The 18,962-nt window shown below is 43.7% G+C and overlaps 1 protein-coding gene across 12 annotated transcripts in view; it reads left to right on the top strand.

Moving 5' to 3' along the window:
* The window catches only part of SCEL (sciellin), a 176,753-nt gene that overhangs the window by 21,794 nt on the left and 135,997 nt on the right, over positions 1-18,962 (top strand). For 2 of the 12 annotated variants that reach the window (XM_065593168.1, XM_065593204.1), the window contains exon 1: positions 11,096-11,242. The exons of 3 other annotated variants lie outside the window; for them this stretch is intronic. In XM_065593168.1, the coding sequence (XP_065449240.1) occupies positions 11,207-11,242 (36 nt within the window). In that variant the 5' untranslated portion in view covers positions 11,096-11,206. Of the gene's footprint in view, positions 1-11,094; positions 11,243-18,962 lie in introns of those variants that run through there. 7 more of the 12 variants (XM_065593128.1, XM_065593192.1, XM_065593122.1 and 4 more) reach the window with 5 other exon arrangements.

The following is an 18,962-nucleotide window of genomic DNA, read 5'->3' as shown; positions in this document are numbered from 1 at the left end:
GTAGCCTGTCTCCACAGATCGGGGGGGACACGACAGGGATCTGGAGTGGGATGGAGGGAGCTTGCTGGCAGCTGCTGCTGTGTCTGAACAAGCAGGCTTCAGACTGATGAGTGCTGATCTCCTTAAAAGGGCAGCGTACTTAAAGGGGCAATGCATGCACACATGCGCATGCACATGTCTCTGTCAGTCACGTTGTTGTTGTTACTTCTTGATAATTCTTTCAAAATGTGTTTTAGTTTTTTGATTGGTTTATGCATTTCATAATTTTTATTTCTTTTACGCTTAAATTTAATTCTTTGAATAGTGAGTTCTAAAATGCCTAACCTGTTCTGGCTGGAGTAATTATCCCTATGGTAACTTTTAAAAAATATATATTATATCTAGGTTTTTTGTTTCTACTGGTGGTGCACATCCGCACATTACCCTGGTATGATGCACGTAACAAAATTAATTGCACGCATGGATGGAAAAAATTAGAAGGAACATTGTTGGGGAACCCTCTAATTTCCAGCTGAAATTTATTAATGCCCAGTTTATACCCATTTGTTCATGTGCCAATACTATCTTTTTAGCTTAAATAGCTCTTTGTTCTCCTTGGTCTTATGCCCCTGCTGTATTTATAGAGAGCAGCCACAACCCCTCATAGCTTTTGTTTTGCTAGGCTAAACAAACCAAGCTATTTCAGTCCCTTATGATAAGAGAGGCTCTCTATTCCCCTGATCATCCTAATAGCCCTTCTTGGCACCTATTCGCATTTGAACTAATCTTTCTTGAAAGTGCGTGACCTGAATTGTACACAGTATTTCAAATGAGGTCTCACCAGTGCCTTGTACATTATCAATACTTTCCTATCTCTGTTAGAAATATCTCGCCTGATACATTTGTGGATTCTTTTTTACAGCCACATTACACGGGTAGCTCATAGTCATCCTGTGATCACTGAGGTCTCTTTCTGTTTCTACCTCACTGAGTTCCTAGCTCATGTCTGACATTCTTCTTTTTCCCTAATTGCATGACTTTGCATGTTATCTCATTTCTATTGCTCCAGTCCTCCATAATCCAATCCTCTTCCTGTACTGATGGTGCCTCCCAACTTTGTCATTAGCATAATTCATTAGCATATTCCAAATTTTTGTGCCAAGATCACTAATAAAAATATTAAGATCAGTCCCAATGCAGGTCCTTGAGGAGCTCCACTAGTAATCTGTCATCTACCTTACCCACTTTACAATTTTTGTACTAATCCCAATCTTTGCCACTTTAACTATTAATTTCCTATGTGGTACCACATCAAGTGTTTTACTGAAGTGCAGACAAATCTACGGCATTTCTCTTGTCTAATTAATGATTTAGCTTATCAAAGAAAAATCGGGTTAGTCTGGCATGACCTACCCTTGATAAACCCATGTTGTCTTTTATCCCATTTTCTATTTACCTCATGTCTTTAATTATTCTTTCCTTCAAAATTTGTTCTAAAGCCTTGTTTACTACTGAGGTCAGACTAATGGATCTGTTGTTGCCTGGATCACTTTTTTTCCCTTTTGTAAATATAGTTACTAGGTTTGCTATTCTCCAATCATATGATCCTGCCCCCAATTTGATATTTATTAAACTATAATTAAGTTATAAATATTTATTAATTTACACTTCAGTTATGCTGGGCGGGGGTGAGGCTCAGCTTAGAAGACTTCTGAATTACTTTCAGAAGCTTTTCCAGTACTTACAGCCACTTTGCTGTGTCTGTCCTTCTTTTTGACAAAGAGCAAAACGTTCACGGTTTGGGTCCTTAACTTAAGATACCTTGGGCCAGGTTTCCATAAGTGAGGAGCTGCAGCTCTTTTAGAAACTGAGCTGATGGGTTCCATGCAGACCTAGAATTTTATTTAGACCGGGTCTTATCTTAACATAAGATCATTTGATATTTACATCCCCCAAAACAGAGGTTCTTACACAGTGGTCTACATAGAACTTTCCCTGGATCCACAGACAGCTTGCTGGTCTTGATTTCTCTTTTCATTGATTTCAATAGGTATGGATGGGCCTGGCTTCTTCTCCAAATTTTCAGATGGCAAACTGCATTAAACAGCTAAAAAGTAAAAACATTCCTAATATTTTCTTTGTAGGCAATGCCTGCAATTGAATCAAGGATGTTATGAGATCACAAACCGGTGGACCCCCTTGCCTCCCATTTGTGAAGAATAGGGTCCACAGACTCTGTATTAAAATACAGGTCACATTATGACAAAAGTTTAGGAACCTCTGCCTTTAAAATGTAAATGATCATTTCTGAGCTGTAATTCAACAGATTACTATAGCTTCATAGGGCTTGAGGTTACAGTAAATTTAAAATATACTTTGAAGATGTTAAGAACTGAACTGACTTGGAGTTCTGATACTATGACCTGACTTATTAAAACCAAAAAGGCAAGCTTATCAAACATTTGTTTTAGACCCATGAATATATTCAGAGACCAAATTCTTGTGTATGAAGCAACAATGCCTGAAAGGAAATTGTTTGCAATCAATGAAGTTGGAGGAAAATATTGACAACATAGCATCTATATTTATAATCGGTACAAAGTAATTTAATAGGTAGCAAGCTGGCTCTAAATCTTTCCTTACATTTTAATAGCACATATCTTCCAAAACTGAATGAACCACTTGATCCTTGTTTGCTTTCTTAACAGAAAGAATTGAATCTGCAACAGTCTGAAGTATCAGTAAACATAAGAACGGCCATATTGGGTCAGACCAATAGTTCATCTGGCCCAGCATCCTGTGGCCTGTGCCAGATGCTTCAAAGGGAATGAACAGAACAGGGCAATTATTGAGTGATCCATCCCTTGTTGTCAGTTCCCAGTTTTTGGCAGTCTGAGGTTTTAGGGATACCCAGAGTACAGGGTTGCATCCCCGACCATCTTGGCTAATAGCCATTGATGGACCTATGAATTTATCTAGTTCTTTTATGAACCCTGTAATACTTTTGGCCTTCACAACATCCCCTGGCAATGAGTTCCACAAGTTGACTTTGTTTTTTAAACCTGCTGCCTATTAATTTTACTGGGTGACCCAGGGTTCTTGTGTATGTGAAGGGGTAAATAACACTTCCCTAGTCACTTTCTCCACACTTCTATCACATCCTCCTAGTTATCCCTTTTCTAAGATGAACAGTTCCAATCTTTCTAATCTCTCCTCATATGGAAGCTGTTCCATACTCCTAATCATTTTTGTTGCTCTTGTTTTACTTTTTCCAATTCTAATATCTCTATTTGAGATGAGGTGACCAGAACTGCATGCAATATTCAAGCTGTGAGTGTACCATAAATTTATATAGTGGCATTATGATAGATATTTTCTGTCTTATTATCTATCCCTTTCAGGGCGGTTCCTAAAATTCTGTTAGCTTTTTTGATTTCTGCTGCATATTGAGCAGATGTTTTTGAAAAACTATCAGTGATGACTTCTAGACCTTTCTTGAGTTGTAACAGCTAATATAGACTCCATTGTTTTATATGCATTGTTGGCATTGTTTTCTAATGTGCATTACTTTGCATTTATCAACATTGAATTTCATATGCCACTTTGTTGCCCAGCCATCCAGTTTTGTGAGCTCCCTTTGTAACGCAGTTAAATCCAAAGACAACTGCTATCATGAGTCATTTTGTATCCTCTGCCAACTTAGCCACCTCACAGTTTACCTCTTTTTCTAGATCATTGAGGAACATGTTGAACAGGACTGGTCCCAGTACAGATCCTCTCTCCATTGTGAAAACTGGCCATTTATTCCTACCCTCTATTTCCTATCTCTTACCCAGTTACTAATCTTAGAGGACCTTTCTTCTTATCCCATGATTACTCACGCTGTGTTTTTTAACGTCTTATAAAGTTTTAACTTTTTGAAATGAACATCTACTGTCCAGTGAGTGTCCTCCAACAAAATGTCTGTGGTATGACTACTGGTCTACATGTTCATGGTGAGAGAGGAAAATGCTTTTCCCACAAACCTCCCCAAGACAACAAATAACATTGCATTAAGCAGTCTGAAGTACATGAATACTATTTCTGTTTTAGAGATTTAGAAACAGACAGAGCTTAAATGATTTCCTGGGAGGCATTGTGATCTAACAGAATTTTGACAGACTGTACCCCGTATTCACCATTTTTAGAAGACTGATTTTGTATAAAGTGTGCTTTGTGAGGCATCATTTGACAACTCATAATCTACTGAACCTTATTGTCCTGGTAAAATGTATATCAACATTGTATGTAAAGTTGCAAGATTCTACTGTGGAACATATTATTGAGTTAGAAAGGTGGTCCCAAACCAGTTTTTCAGAGACAAAAGACACACTGGCACCCCAGCTAGGTAGTCCATAATAGTTCATCTGATTATGCTGATGTCACCTAAGTAAGCAGCCATCCTGTGGTAGAAAGAAGGGTGTGAGCGAGAACTTTACATATTGACAAAGGAACATGTAAACAGACTTGCTGCTGCCTGAACCCCATCTGGAGATAATCCTCAGAGGGGAGAATGGTATAAAAATGAGAAACAGTGGCCTCCAAATCACCACTCTCCCCATTTCTAGTCACAGCAGTTACAACACTTGAAGGACAAAGAAAGCATCATGGAACTGGGGGAGAGGTCATGGCTGGGAGGCTTTTCAGCCAGTGCAGACTGCTGTAAGCATATGGTGAGATAAAACCTTTGCTTTGAATCCATTTAGCTTACTAAGTTAGGTATTAGTTTTCATATTATCTTTTTTTTTCTTTGTAACCAATTCTGATTTTATGCCTCACTACTTGCAATCACTTAAAATCTATCTTTCTGAAATTAAATGTTGTTTTACCTAAACCTGTGTGTTTGGATTGAATTGCTTGGGAACCTCCACTTGAGATAACAGGGCTAATGCATATCATTTTCCATTGATGAAATGGACTTTCTATGAGTTTGTATTGTCCAGAAGGAGAAAGCTGGGGAATACAAGATGCAAATTTCTGTCATGCTTTATGGATGCAAAAATGTCTCCGCATTGAGGCAAAATTCAGGATCTATCAAAGCTGTGTACTATCTGTATTGCTATACAGGTCAGAAACCTGGACCTTTTTTTGACAGGCAGACTTGGCACAGCTAGAGGCATTGCACATGCACGGTCTGTGCTAAATCCTAAGCATAAAGTGGTTTGACTTTGCAAAGTGTCCACCTCAAAGATCTGGCCTTCCTTCAGTTGTTCATCATATATCAAACGCTCTTTGGCCATGTCACCAGGATGGACAAAAATACCATGGCACACCTGCTCTCAAACTCTCCATTGATACACAAAGGGATGCCTTCCTTGGCACTGCCCATGGGGCTGCACAGAGATTAATAGATTTGTAGGCAACTGGAGGGGGGCGGCGCGGCGCTCCAGCTCCGGCCGCCGGGGAGAGCGGAGCTGCAGTGGACTCGCCGCCCTCCCCCCGGCGCTCTGGCCACCAGGGAGAGCGGAGCCCCGGCCGGCTCGCCGCCCTCTTCCCAGCGCTCTGGCTGCCGGGGAGAGCGGAGCCCCGGCCGGGCTCTCCGCCCTCCTCCTCCTGGCGCTTTGGCTGCCGGGGAGTGCGGAGCCCCGGCCGGGCTCTCCGCCCTCCTCCTCCTGGCGCTCTGGCCGCCGGGGAGAGCGGAGCCCCGGTCGGGATCTCTGCCCTCCTCCCGGCGCTCTGGCCGCCGGGGAGAGCAGAGCCCCAGCCGGCTTGCCGCCGCGGAGAGCGGAGCCCCAACCGGGCACGCCGCCCTCCTCCCAGTGCTCTGGACGCTGGGGAGAGCGGAGCCCCGGCCGGGCTCTCTGCCCTCCTCCTCCTGGCGCTCTGGCCGCCGGGGAGAGCGGAGCCCCGGCCGGGCTCTCCGCCCTCCTCCTCCTGGCGCTCTGGCCGCCGGGGAGAGCGGAGCCCCGACTAGACTCCCGGCCCTCCCCCCGGCGCTCTGGCTGTCGGGGAGAGCGGAGCCCTGGCTGGGCACTCCGCCCTCCCCCCGGCGCTCTGGCCGCCGGGGAGAGCGGAGCCCCGGCCGGGCTCTCCGCCCTCCTCCTCCTGGCGCTCTGGCCGCCGGGGAGAGCGGAGCCCCGACTTGGCTCGCGGCCCTCCCCCCCGGCGCTCTGGCCGTCGGGGAGAGCGGAGCCCCGGCCGGGCACTCTGCCCTCCCCCCGGCACTCTGGCCGCTGGGGAGAGCGGAGCGCCGGCCGGACTCGCCGCCCTCCTCCTCCTGGCGCTGTGGCTGCCGGGGAGAGCGGAGCCCTGGCCGGGCTCTCCGCCCTCCTCCCGGCGCTCTGGCCGCCGGGGAGAGCGGAGCCCCGGCCGGCTCACCGCCGGGGAGAGCGGAGCCCCGACTGGGCTCGCCGCCCTCCTCCCGGCACTCTGGACGCCTGGGAGAGCGGAGCCCCAGCCGGGCTCGCCGCCCTCCTCCCGGCGCTCTGGACGCCTGGGAGAGTGAAGCCCCGGCTGGGCTCTCCGCCCTCCTCCCGGGGCTCCGGCCACCAGCGGAGCCACGGCGGGCTCACCACCCTCCCCCCGGCGCTCTGGCCGGTCGGGGAGAGCGGGCCCGCGGCCGGGCTCGGCGCCCTCCCCTGCCGCGCTGGGCGCGCGGGGGGGGGCGGGGGGGCGGCGGGAGGCTTTTTTGCCTGGGGCGGCAAAATAGCCATAGCCGGCCCTGATCTCCCCCATGATGTCACACAACTGTGAATTTAAACTGATAGTAGCTATTAGTTATTTTTAAGCATTTTTCTATCAAGGTCTATTTAAAAAAACAAACAAACAAAAAAACTAACTCTGCCAAGCCAAACAATAAGCAGAAACAATTCCAGCTTCCCCACCCTACCAATGTATCTCAAGCCTTTCCTGGAGGCAGGGCCAGCTCCAGGGTTTTGGCCGCCCCAAGCAGCCAAAAAAAAAAAAAAAAAAAAGTTGCGATTGCGATCTGCAGTGGCAATTCGGCAGGAGGTCCTTCACTCTGAGCGGGAGTGATAGACCATCCGCCGAATTGCCGCTGAATAGCTGGATGTGCCGCCCCTATCCGGAGCGGCCGCCCCTATCCGGAGCGGCCGCCCCAAGCACCTGCTTGCCTGGCTGGTGTCTGGAGCCGGCCCTGCCTGGAGGGACTGCCTCTAATGGGTGAGAGGAAGAAGCACGTTCTTTTTATTTTTTTATTCCGATCATAGTAATCCTGGGTTTCTCTGAAAAGTTTACTAACAAAGGATTTGGGTATGTGACTAACATATCCACCAAGAACTGAACTGAGTCAGTCATAAATTTTTCACAATGGTCATCAAAACCATCATATAGACTAAATCTACCTCTTTACCTTGGATTTCACCAGATTCGTAGATAAAATTCTTTACAAAACTATGCCAGCTGTATTTTACCTTATGGTGGTTTTTTTGTTTTTTGTTTTTAATTTTTTTTTAGAAAGTTTGTAGTTTTGATCTCTAACTTCGCCAGGATCTTGCTTACCACCAAGTCAGACTCAGTGGATTATAATTTCCACGTTCTTTACTCCCTTTTCTTTAAATTTGGTGAAGATTCCAACTTTTAGGGAGAGGGGAGGAACAGTCAACTTCTCTCTACTGCCTGAGGTAGGGCAATGCACTAATAGTTCTAAAGAACAATTGTCAGTCAATAGGGTTGCAGTGGCAAGTGAGAAAGCTGAGGTCTTAAAAGACATGGGCTGAGGTCTTGGGATATTCAGATAAGCACCTAAACATTTAGGCCCTCACCCTGAAGCCAGATCCTTGCATGTGTTGATTTCATTGACTTCTGTGGGGCCTATGCATGTAGATCCAGTTACAAGACTGGGGCCTGAGATACTTTTTGGGGTTTAGCTCTCAGTTAAGGTTAGTTATGCAAGATTTACTACTTCAAATTACCTTCATTTTTTTCACTATCTCCTGGTCCTTTCAGTGATGTGAAATTACATCTAGTTTTGCTTTATTGACCTCTGGATTATGGGCCCAGCATGCTTCCAATCCACCACTCTGAGTATTTTATGTGGTGATTCAAGCCCTGAACCCAGTGTCTTGTGGCTGAACTAGAGCATATTTAGATATTTAGTTGCAATTGAAAGACTCTAAACAATGGAGAATGTATTATATCCTCTGGTAAACTGTTCCTATAGTTAATTACCTTCCCTTAAAACTCGGATCTTTTGCCTTGTCTGAATTTTTCTAATTTCAACTTCTAACCATTGGATCTAGTTATAGCTTAGTTTAGGAGAGCGAGGCATCCACCAATATCATTTCCCCCCTTCATAATGCACCTCAGTAATTCTCAGTGACAACTACTAGAAATTAGGGCTGTCAAGTGATTAAAAAAGTAATCATGATTAATCGTGCAATTAAAATAATTAACAACAATTGGTTGCATGATTAATCGTGCAATTAAAATAATTAACAATTGATTGCATGATTAATCGCACCCTTAAACAATGATAGAATACCATTAATTTAAATATTTTTGTATGTTTTCTACATTTTCAAATATATTGATTTCAACTATAACACAGAATACAAAGTGTACAGTGCTCACTTTATATTTATTTTTTGATAAATATTTGCACTGTAAAAAACAAAAGAAATAGTATTTTTCAGTTCACCTAATACAAGTACTGTAGTACAATCTCTTTATCATGAAAGTTGAATTTACAAATGTAGACTTATGTACAAAAAATAACTGCATTCAAAAATAAAACAATGTAAACTTTAGAGCCTACAAATCCACTCAGTCCTATTTCTTGTTCAGCCAATCACTCAGACGAACAAGTTTGTTTATATTTCCAGGAGATAAAGCTTCCTGCTTCTTGTTCAATGTCACCTGAAAGTGAGAACAGGTGTTCTCATGGCACTATTGTAGCCGGTGTTGCAAGATATTTACATGCCAGATGTGCTAAAGACATGCGTCCATGCTGACAACATGTTCTGCTTGATAACAATCCAAAGCAGTGCAGACTGACACACGTTCATTTTCATTATCTGAGTCAGATGCCACCAGCAGAAGGTTGATTTTCTTTTTTGGTGGTTCAGGTTCTGTAGTTTCCGCATTGGAGTGTTGCTCTTTTAAGACTTCTGAAAGCATGCTCCACACCTCATCCCTCTCAGATTTTGGAAGGCACTTCAGATTCTTAAACCTTGGGTCGAGTGTTGTAGCTATCTTTAGAAATCTCACATTGGTACCAGAGTTCCCTCTAATTTTTCCCACCCATGTGCAGAATGAATTTTGTTACGTGCACCGATATGGAGGTGATGTGGGTGATGAGGGGTTCAGAGTGTGTGTGGGGCTCAGGACTGGGAAAGGGGGTTGGGGTGCAGGGGTGTGAGGGCTCTGGCTGGGAGTGCGGGCTCTGGGGATGAGGGGTTTGGGGTGCAGGAGAATGCTCTGGGGCTACAGTGGGGAGAGAGGATGCCCCACAGCTCACTCTCCCTGCAGCAGCACCTGGGCTGGTGGGGAGAGGTGCCTCTCCCCGCCGCAGCAGCTCTGGGGCTAGGGCTGTGGAATAGGTGCCTCTCGCACATCCGCAGCAGGTCTGGGCTGGGGCTGGTTTGGGCTGCCCCTCCCTCGGCAGGTCCGGGGCTGAGTTGGGGCCGGGGAGGGGGCCCCTCCCCTGGCCATGGCAGGTCCCAGCTGCGCAGGTTTCCTGACTGCCTATGTGGTGCTAAATAGACTGCTGCACGGCCACACAGCTTACAGGGAACTTCGATTGGTACCCTTTGCATTTTGTCAAATCTGCAGTGAAAGTGTTTTTAAAATGAACATGTGCTGAGTCATCATCCAAGATTACTATATCATGAAATATATGGCGGAATGCGGGTAAAATAGAGTCGGAGACGTACAATTCTCCCCCAAGGAGTTCAGTCACAAATCTAATTAACGCATTATTTTTTTTAACGAGAGTAATCAGCACGGAAGCATGTCCTCTGGAATGGTGGCCGAAGCATGAAGGGGCATAGGAATGTTTAGCATATCTAGCACATTAATACCTTGCAATACTGGCTACAAAAGTGACATGCGAATGCCTGTTCTCACTTTCTGGTGACACTGTAAATAAGAAGTGGGCAGCATTATCTCCCATAAATGTAAACAAACTTGTTTGTTTTAGAGATTGGCTGAACAAGAAGTAGGACTGAGTAGACTCGTAGGCTCTAAAGCAGGGGTCGGCAACCTCTGGCATGTGGCTTGCCAGGGTCAGCACCCTGGCGGGCCAGGCCAGTTTGTTTACCTGCCGCGTCTGCAGGTTGGCCGATCGCGGCTCCCACTGGCCACGGTTCACTGCTCCAGGCCAATGTGGGCTGCGGGAAGCGGTGCGGGCCAAGGGACGTGCTGGCCGCAGCTTCCCGCCACCCCATTGGGCTGGAGAGGCGAACTGCGGCCAGTGGGAGCCGCAATCGGCCGAACCCTCCAGACGCGGCAGGTAAACAAACCGGCCCGGCCCACCAGGGTGCTTACCCTGGCAAGCCGCGTGCGAGAGGTGGCCGACCCCTGCTCTAGATCCTTTTGTAGATCCAGCCTTAGGCTCCTAAGCCCGACTTTCAAAAGTGACTTTCAGTGGGTCTAAAGTATTTGCCATTTTGTAAAAGGGGCTTAGGCTAAGTCAGGTGCTTTTGAAAATTGTACTCCTTGTGTATTGAAAAGAAAACATCAAAAAGCTTTGTTTTGATTTTTGCCAGAACTGCGTGCTTTTGATTTTAGGACTAAAGCTCCAACAACCTCAGATGTTACTTTCCCAGAAAAAATCTTTTGTGGAAACGTGGAGCAAAGTCTCACTTCCTTATAATTGTAATAACTGCATTGTATTTCTTTTCAGAGTAAGAAAATAAATTAAATACTATAAAATTTACCAGTATTTTTAACATGGCTGTAATATTAGTTGATGTATAACAAAGCTAGTAAAGGTATGAAAATAATAGATGGATTGAAATAGTTCATATGGAATACCTCCATCTCTCCACAGGATTGCTTAATTGAGGATAACTGCTTCCTTTGATGTAATGGATCACTAACAAGCCAATACTCCAGGTCCTGGGCCTTATTCTTCATACACTTTTATGCTGGTGTAACTCTATTGGCTTCAGTGGATGTACTCCTGATTTACACAACACAGAAGAGGAGAATCAGGCTCCAAGTTTAAGGAGGAGGTCCTGACATCAAATCTTACCTTTGGTGTTGCAAGCCACTGTAACCAGGGAGAATGACACCTGTCCCACCCAAGCACTTGTTGGATATAGTGGGTATCTGTACTGTCTCTTGAAAAATGAAAACTCAATTTTGGTTTCTTTACTTGGGGCACTTCTTTTGTCATATTTTCTTTCCCTCTTTGTGTAACTTAAATTCTCAAAAAATTGCACCATTTTGAACTGTTTTCCTTTAAATTAAATGACATCTTGCAGTGAACTTCTATTGTGTAATGGCAGCAGAATATGGCCTATAATCTTTTGTCATTCAAAAATATGCTTTCATTATATAAGATGCATTTTTATTCATCAGGGTCTTTCTTCACAGACACAAATCACAATCATAGAGCAGATGCTATTCTGCAAAACTAGGAGCTATATAATGATTTAAGTGACAGCCACCCATTTATTGTTCCTATAATCTAATCACTATGATAGAAGATTCCAGCTGTACAGAATAGAACCAGTTTAAAAAGACCATATTTTTCACTTACTCTGTCCCTAATATATTTGTATAATTGGCAAAGCAATATATTCTCTGCTGATTAAAATAGATATTTTATTATATTCTCTACATCTTAATATTCTCGTTGCCAGTGGCAACCACAAAAGGAATAAATGCAAACAGCCAATAAAGTTCCTGTTTGTTTTCTAACTGTGAGTACAGGACAGTTGAGCTCAGCACCTGGAGAGAGGCAAAGGTGGCTTTATTGCCATTTCATCAGTGGGGCTGAGGCTTAGTTCAGCTCCTGTTTATGGCAGCCTGTAAAATGTCAGGGTACAGTATGTTCTGGCCGCATACTGGCATGACCCTATAAGGGAATGTTGGAGTGAGGCAGGTGGCATAAAACTGATTACACCAACTTTTCACCATCCCAAAGAGTCCCCTGCACCAGCTGGCCACTTAGGTTAGGTTTAAGAGTACTTTGTGCAGCCAGAGTGCTGTGAAGGACCCTCATTAGGGCCAAGAATTTGGCCTCAGATTTTCTGTAATTACAAAAATTTTAATAGATTGGCAAGGCAAGATTTCCCTTTACAGAAGTCATATTGACACTTCCCCAACATACTGTATTTATCTGTGTCTGATAATTCTGTTCTTTATTATAGTTTCAACAAATTTGCCTGGTACCAAAGTTAAGCTTACTGGCTTATAATCACCATGATCGCTACTGGAGTCTTTCTTAAAAATCGGCATTATATTAGCTACCCCCCAGTCATCAGGTACAGTGGCAATTTAAGCAATAGGTTACATACCACAGTACCCCTGGGGGAATTCTGCGCCAAAAAAAAAAATTATGCATACAGTATTTTCAAATTCTGCAAATTTTATTTGTCAAAATAACACAATATAATCACACCAGTTTCAATTATTTTTGGTCATTTATTTCAAAATACCCATCAGCAAGTATGTCTGTAACAATACAGACGACAAAAAAGATTCAGGAAATGTTTTTTGACAGATTATTTTATAGGCATATTAATACAGAACTCTGAGTAATAATTTATTTAAACTACAATACCGAACCATATTTCGCGCACCCCTCAGAAGCAGTGCAAAGGTTTGGGGGAGTCAGGGGTAATGGAGGAGCTGAGGGAGAGGAAAATAATTGCTGGGAAGGAGCCTGGGTGTGAACTTGGAGAGTTGTTGGGTATGGATGGGAAAAATATGGAATAGGTTGTTTTGGGGGGGGAGAGGGGTTGTTGGGGAGCTTCCCTCATGCAAACCCTGGCTGACCCCTAGCCTCTCCCATTCAATCAGGCCATCTGCTCCTGTCCCCACAGCCCCATGTGTCCTTGCACCCCCTATCCACATGTATTCCTCCACCCCCACTCAGCCACCCCCTGTCCCTATGTGGCCCTGTACCCCCTCCCCTGTCACCATGTGGTCCTGCACCTCCCTCCCCCCTGTGGCCCTGTGCCTCCACTCCCATTCAGCCCCTAAGCCAGTCTGTCCTCCCCCATTATCTCTTATGAGCCCCTGTCTGACCCCACAGCAGCCGCACGCTGTTTGTCTTCCCATAGCCCCTGTCTCCTGACCTGGTGCTGGGAAGAAGGCAGGCTCTTTCTCTTCCCTAGCAGGCAGGGAGCTGCTGCTCTCTTCTACTGCCACAGCACCGTCTGGTGGGCAAAAGGCAGAACTACAGCAAATTTTCCGGCAGAAGCTTTTTACTACACAAAAATTAATATGCACAGCTCATTAATTATGCACGTGCAGTGGTGCAGAATTTCCCCCAGAATTCCCCCAGTTAGTAGTTCTGCAGTTTCATATTTGAGTTCCTTGAGCTTTTGCGTGAATATCATCTGGTCCTGGTGATTTACTACTGTTTGTTCCAAAGTCTCCTCTACCGACACCTCAATTTGGGACAGTTCCTCAGATTTGTCACCTAAAAAATGGCTTGGGGGTAGGGATCTCCCCCATAGCCTCTGCAGTGAAGGCTGATACAAAGAATTCATTTAGCTTTTTCACAATGGCCTTGTCTGTCTTGAGTGTTCCTTTAGCACCTTGATTATCCAGTGATCCCTCTGACTGTTTGGCAGACTTCCTGCTTCTGATGTACTTTTAAAGAATATTTGCTGTTTTTGTCTTTAGGTAGTTGTTCTTCAAATTGTTTCCAGGCCTGCCTACTTTTACACTCATCAGAGTTTATGCTCCTTTCTATTTTCCTCAGTAGGATTTGACTTTTTGCCTCTAACAGCCTCTTTTACTCTGCTGTTTAGTCATGATGGCATTTTTTGTCCATTTTTTGGGGGGTGTACATTTAGTTTGAGCCTCTATGGTTTTAAATAATCTCCATGCAGTTTGCAGGCATTTCATTTTTGTCTGTTAAGTTTAACAAATTAAAAAGTATCTGCCTCGTTATTTGTGTAGTTCCCTCTTGTTGAAGTGTCTTTGGCATTTCCCACTTTCAAGGATGTTACATTTATTACATTATGGTCCAAGTAGTTCAGCTATATGCATTTCTGGGATCAGATCCTGTGCTCCACTTAGGACTACATCAAGAATTGCCTGTCCCTTTATGAGTTCCAGGACAAGTTGCTCCAAGAAGCAGTCATGTATGGTGTCTAATATATTGCAGTATTCCCTATCTACAATATGAGAAAATACTGCCATGTCTCATCCCACCTTTTGGGTAGGACTGGTTGGAACCTGGAATTCCCATTCTGTGAAAAATTCCAAAATTTAAAAAAGTTCATTCAACCTATCTCACCTGCATACTGGGGAATTCCCACTAACTGTAGCACATGGAGTAACAACCATCATGGGCAAAGAGATCCAGCAGATCAAAGATGGCTTTGTGGACCTTGGGAGACAACTGAAGACTAACTGGATATTAGTGTTCTTTTCTGAAGTTTTTATGGTGCCAAGCACATGCTGAGAGACTGACTGCAAAGAGGGTCTGGTTTCATGGAATGCTGGAATATTTTCAGCAATGATGTAATATTGTTTGTTTGGGTGGAATGGTCCTCACTTATGCAGAAGGGCCTCGGATAGCTTGGTTCTAACCATGTCGGGTTTGACTAGGTAGAAAGTAGTGAGTGAGTAGCTTTTGCTTAACTAAAAAAAAAAAAGATATATACTTCCATCATACAAAATAAGGCAGCAGATTCAGTTTCTAGGAAACAGAAGGCAAATAAGAAGTGGAGTATTAATGTACTATAATGTCTACACACAAAAAGCAAAGAGTATGGTGAAATAAGCAGGAGCCACAGATCTCACCCTTAAAATTGTTACTATTGCACATGAACCTTTGTGGTAACATTAAGATTTTAATAGTTATAACTCTAAAAGTGATGCTACACAATGGTCTAGTGACTCATTGGATTTTTGTAATATAAATGTCATTATAGATGGGCTCTATAGCGGAGAGACAAAAAAGGTGGCACTTTCAAAAGCATCTGCAGAGCATGGTTGTGAAATTCTCTAAAAAAGGATGAAAAGAGTGAGAAAAATGAGAGAAGTCCGAGTGGGCATTAACTATATAACACCAGGACCTAGAGAGAATGAATGACACACTTGTAGATCAGTTCTTGAGGTACTTGAAAGCCTAGAATACTGTCCTGATGAGGGAATCTAAACTGCAATGACCCCCACTGGTTAACAAATACAAGGAGTAAAATGCATCATGCACAAGCATCTTAAGTGATACAAGGCAAAAGAAAGAATCCAACCAGAGTTAGCCTGCTTATGCTTATTGCTAATGTTGAGACCGAGAAGAACAAGGAATCATGGAATCAGCAACGATGAGCTACTCGAGTTTAATACAGTATGGAAAGGGTTTCCAGATTGCACTACTGCCTGGGTCTCACATTTTAAGAAAGCATACTTTAGAGAATTAAGAAATCTGAACAATGTGCAATAGGAGGAATTATTCAACCTCATGCAGTGGAAGAAGACTGGAGGCTAGAAGAGGATGTTTCAATAAAGGAAAAAAATTCACTGAAAAAGAAAATAAGCAGTATCAAATCTGGCTAAATGAAGGACTGTTCAAAGATCTGATGATTAAAAGAACCAAACAAAATAAAAACCAACACATGAAAGTGACAATGGCAGAAGCAACTGAACAAGATTATGAAGAATCGTTTGAGGCTTAAAAGAAAAGCTAAGAGCAGAAACAAAACAAAAATGAACTACTGTTATTCTAGTCAGAGATCTTTAGAATAAGTGCTTTTAACACTCTATGAACCAGGAAACAAAATGCAAGAAAAAGTAGGCTGGATGATCAGAAATCACTGATTTTTCTAAATGGGGCTGTGGGGGTGGGGGGGGAGATTACCAATTTAAAAAGTAGTACAGTAATTCTGGGAAATACTGTTTGGAAAGTCTAATGTCTTTAAATAATGGGACAGGAATCAAGAGAGTTATTATCCATTTAGAAGATAACAGAACTATGAGTATCAAGCAGAATGGGTTCATATAGAACTAATCATGCCAGAAAACTTTCTTAGAAGAATTATGAAATCAGTGGAGGAAAAGAATTCATATGTAAGCAAGATCTGAATGAATGCTTCCCTGATGGCTATCTGGAGATGGAGAGACTTTGGGTGTGTTTATGTAAATCCAGTTTGCGCCTGCCCTACTTAGATATTCAGCAGATAGAGCGGTGTCAAAGTAATCAACTCTGGCTGGTGTTGGGTTACAAATCACCTTAGTACTGAGTGCAGGGGTAGTGAAATACAGTTACCAATGTTGTAATTATTGTAGGAATACAGGGAAGCAGGACTGTGCTTAACCTGTCCCAAATAAGGGGGTTACCCTCAGATTAACGAACCTCGTTAAGCCAGGGGCTCGAATGCCAGAGCCCTGTGAAAGTAAGAGGGGTGGGGCCAGGTGTCCTAGCCAGGAAGCTGTAAAGCCTCCCCAAAGGTCCTTCCTGTACTGTTCTTCCCCACTCTTCAAAGAAAGCACTAAATGGGCTTTATTAGGAACTTCTTTGTTATTTTAAATCCTCAGTCAGAACTGAAACCATGTTGTGGTAGGACTGTGTTTCTACCCAGCCTACAAAGAGCTGAAAATTACTAAGAGACTGATTTGCAGAGGTCACAACAGAGAGGTAGGTGGTAGCAGAAAGTGACTGACAGCTGGCTGGTAAACGAGTGGCTGGTGAGGCAGACGGCGCAGCATGCAGCCAGCAGAGTGGCTGGTGGAGAGGGTCAGAGCAGAGCCCTGCAGAGAGGGGCAGTGAGCGAGTGCTCAAGCAGCGGAGCAAGTAAAGTGCCTCTTTACCCAATCCACCTGGGATGGGAGGTGAACTCTGCAAATGCACCTCTGAACTCTGGGTCTGCACTGATCAAGGACAGCAAATGTGAGTGGGGTGCAGGGAAGGGTCGGGCCTGTGAAAGGGACTTCTGGGTTGCTGGACTTAAGAACCTCAGGGGAAAAGGTGGGTCTTTTGCTCATGGTTTATGTTTATGAACTCTGTTTGTGGTGTTTTTCCAAATTAATGCCCAGTTACTTCCCTCCTTTTATTAAAAGTTTCTTTTCTACACTCAGACTCTGTGCTTGCAAGTGGAGAAGTATTGCCTCTCAGAGGTGCCCAGGGATGGTGTGTCATTTCCCCAGGTTACTGGGTGGGGGCTCAAGCTGGTTTTGTGTTGTATCAATGGAAAGGAGCCCCTACATATTGAACGTGGCTATGGTTGCTGCTGGCTCCACCAGGCAGAAGGGTTATACAAGTAATTTTTGTGGATTATAGTGAAATTTTTGAGTAATTATCTCATGAATCCTTTAATAGTTGATTCAAATTGGCTTGGCTACAAAACTTGTCATACAGGTTGAAAAACGACTGATGAGCTAAAAAGAATGATAGACGACAATGCATTAATTGTGAGAAGTATCTAGTGGGCTTCTGCAGGGGTCAGTGTAAGGTCAGGCCTTATTTATCATTAATAAGATATGTTCATGGCTTTGTTAGATGATACTAAGTTAGAAGGTGTTGCAAATATCAATGAGCACAAAGTAGTAATACAAAAGAACAGAGTTGAGAAATCTGTGAAGAAAAGATTACGATGAGCTCAGTGAAAATACAAGCAATTCCACACTGGGAGAAAAATAATCCAACATACTTTAATTCATTGGGGTAGAGAAGCAAACACTTGGATGATAATGGGCAACAAATTAGATATGAGTTTACAGTGCAGTATGGCAGCAAAAAACTAGGCCAATGCAATTTAGGATTGAATATACAGACCTCAAGTCATGGAGCAGTGAAGTGAATATACCACTCCGTATGGGCTTTGGTTAACAAATCTGGAATGTTGCATTCAGCTCTAGGTACCTTAATATCAGAAAGCTATTGAAAAATTGAAGGGAGCTTAAAGCAATGTAACACAATTTTTAAAAGGCTTGAAGGTTTCACTTATCAGTAAAAGAGTAAATGAGCTATATAGCTTGACTATGTCAAAATATTTATCATCATCATCATGTTCCTATTACGCCTCTGGCGTTTAAGGTAATGATGAAGCTCCTCCACTCCTGTCTGTTTCTGGTAAGTCTTTCAATGGTTTCCCAGCTGTGCCCCAGGTTTTGCAGCTTGGCTTCTACAGCTCTTCGCCATGTTGTTTTTGGGCGGCCTTGTTTTTGCTTGCCTTCAGGTGTCCATCTTACTGCTACTCTGGTGATGGAATCAGTTTCCATCCGAAGCACATCACCGATCCGTCTCCAATGCCTCCTGGAAATGATGGTGCTCAGATCCTCTGGGCTGCCCTGTGCCAATAGATCTGGGTTTGAGATTGTTCTGGGCCAAAAGATACAAAGGATTTTTCTGAGACAGGTTGTATGGAATGAAGGCAGTTTGGACATGTCATACTTTCTCATTCCCCAGCATTTTTTTTATCAGAGCTGCGTACTTTCAAAATATTTATGAGGGTGTATAAATATCTACAGTGTCTGTGTACACATGTAGACACCATAGTTGAAGAGAGAGAACAGTGAGACTTAGTTGACATGACTAACTGGCACAATAAAAATAAATAGCAAGTAATAATGGGAGAAATTCTGGACTTATTGAATTCAGTGGAAATACTCCCTTTGGGTGAAATCCCAACCCCAATGAAATCAGTGGTTTAAATATAAAAGGAGAATGTAAGCTGAATAGCAGGAAAGATTTCTAACAGTGGACTAGATTGTGACTTTGCCATAAGCCCTATGAGCACTTTGCAGACTTATTAGAGGTGCAGGAATGGAACTGAAGTTCTGCCCATTCCCTGCTACTCCTCACCACCTGTGTTGAGGCAGTGGACAAGAGACAGGAGGGGAGCAAAAGTAGTGGGCCT

The sequence above is a fragment of the Chrysemys picta genome, chromosome 1 (genome assembly GCF_011386835.1).
Source record: "Chrysemys picta bellii isolate R12L10 chromosome 1, ASM1138683v2, whole genome shotgun sequence".
NCBI lineage: Eukaryota > Metazoa > Chordata > Testudines > Emydidae > Chrysemys > Chrysemys picta.
The sequence above is the reverse complement of the archived record's forward strand: the minus strand, read 5'-3'. Positions and strand labels throughout refer to the sequence as shown.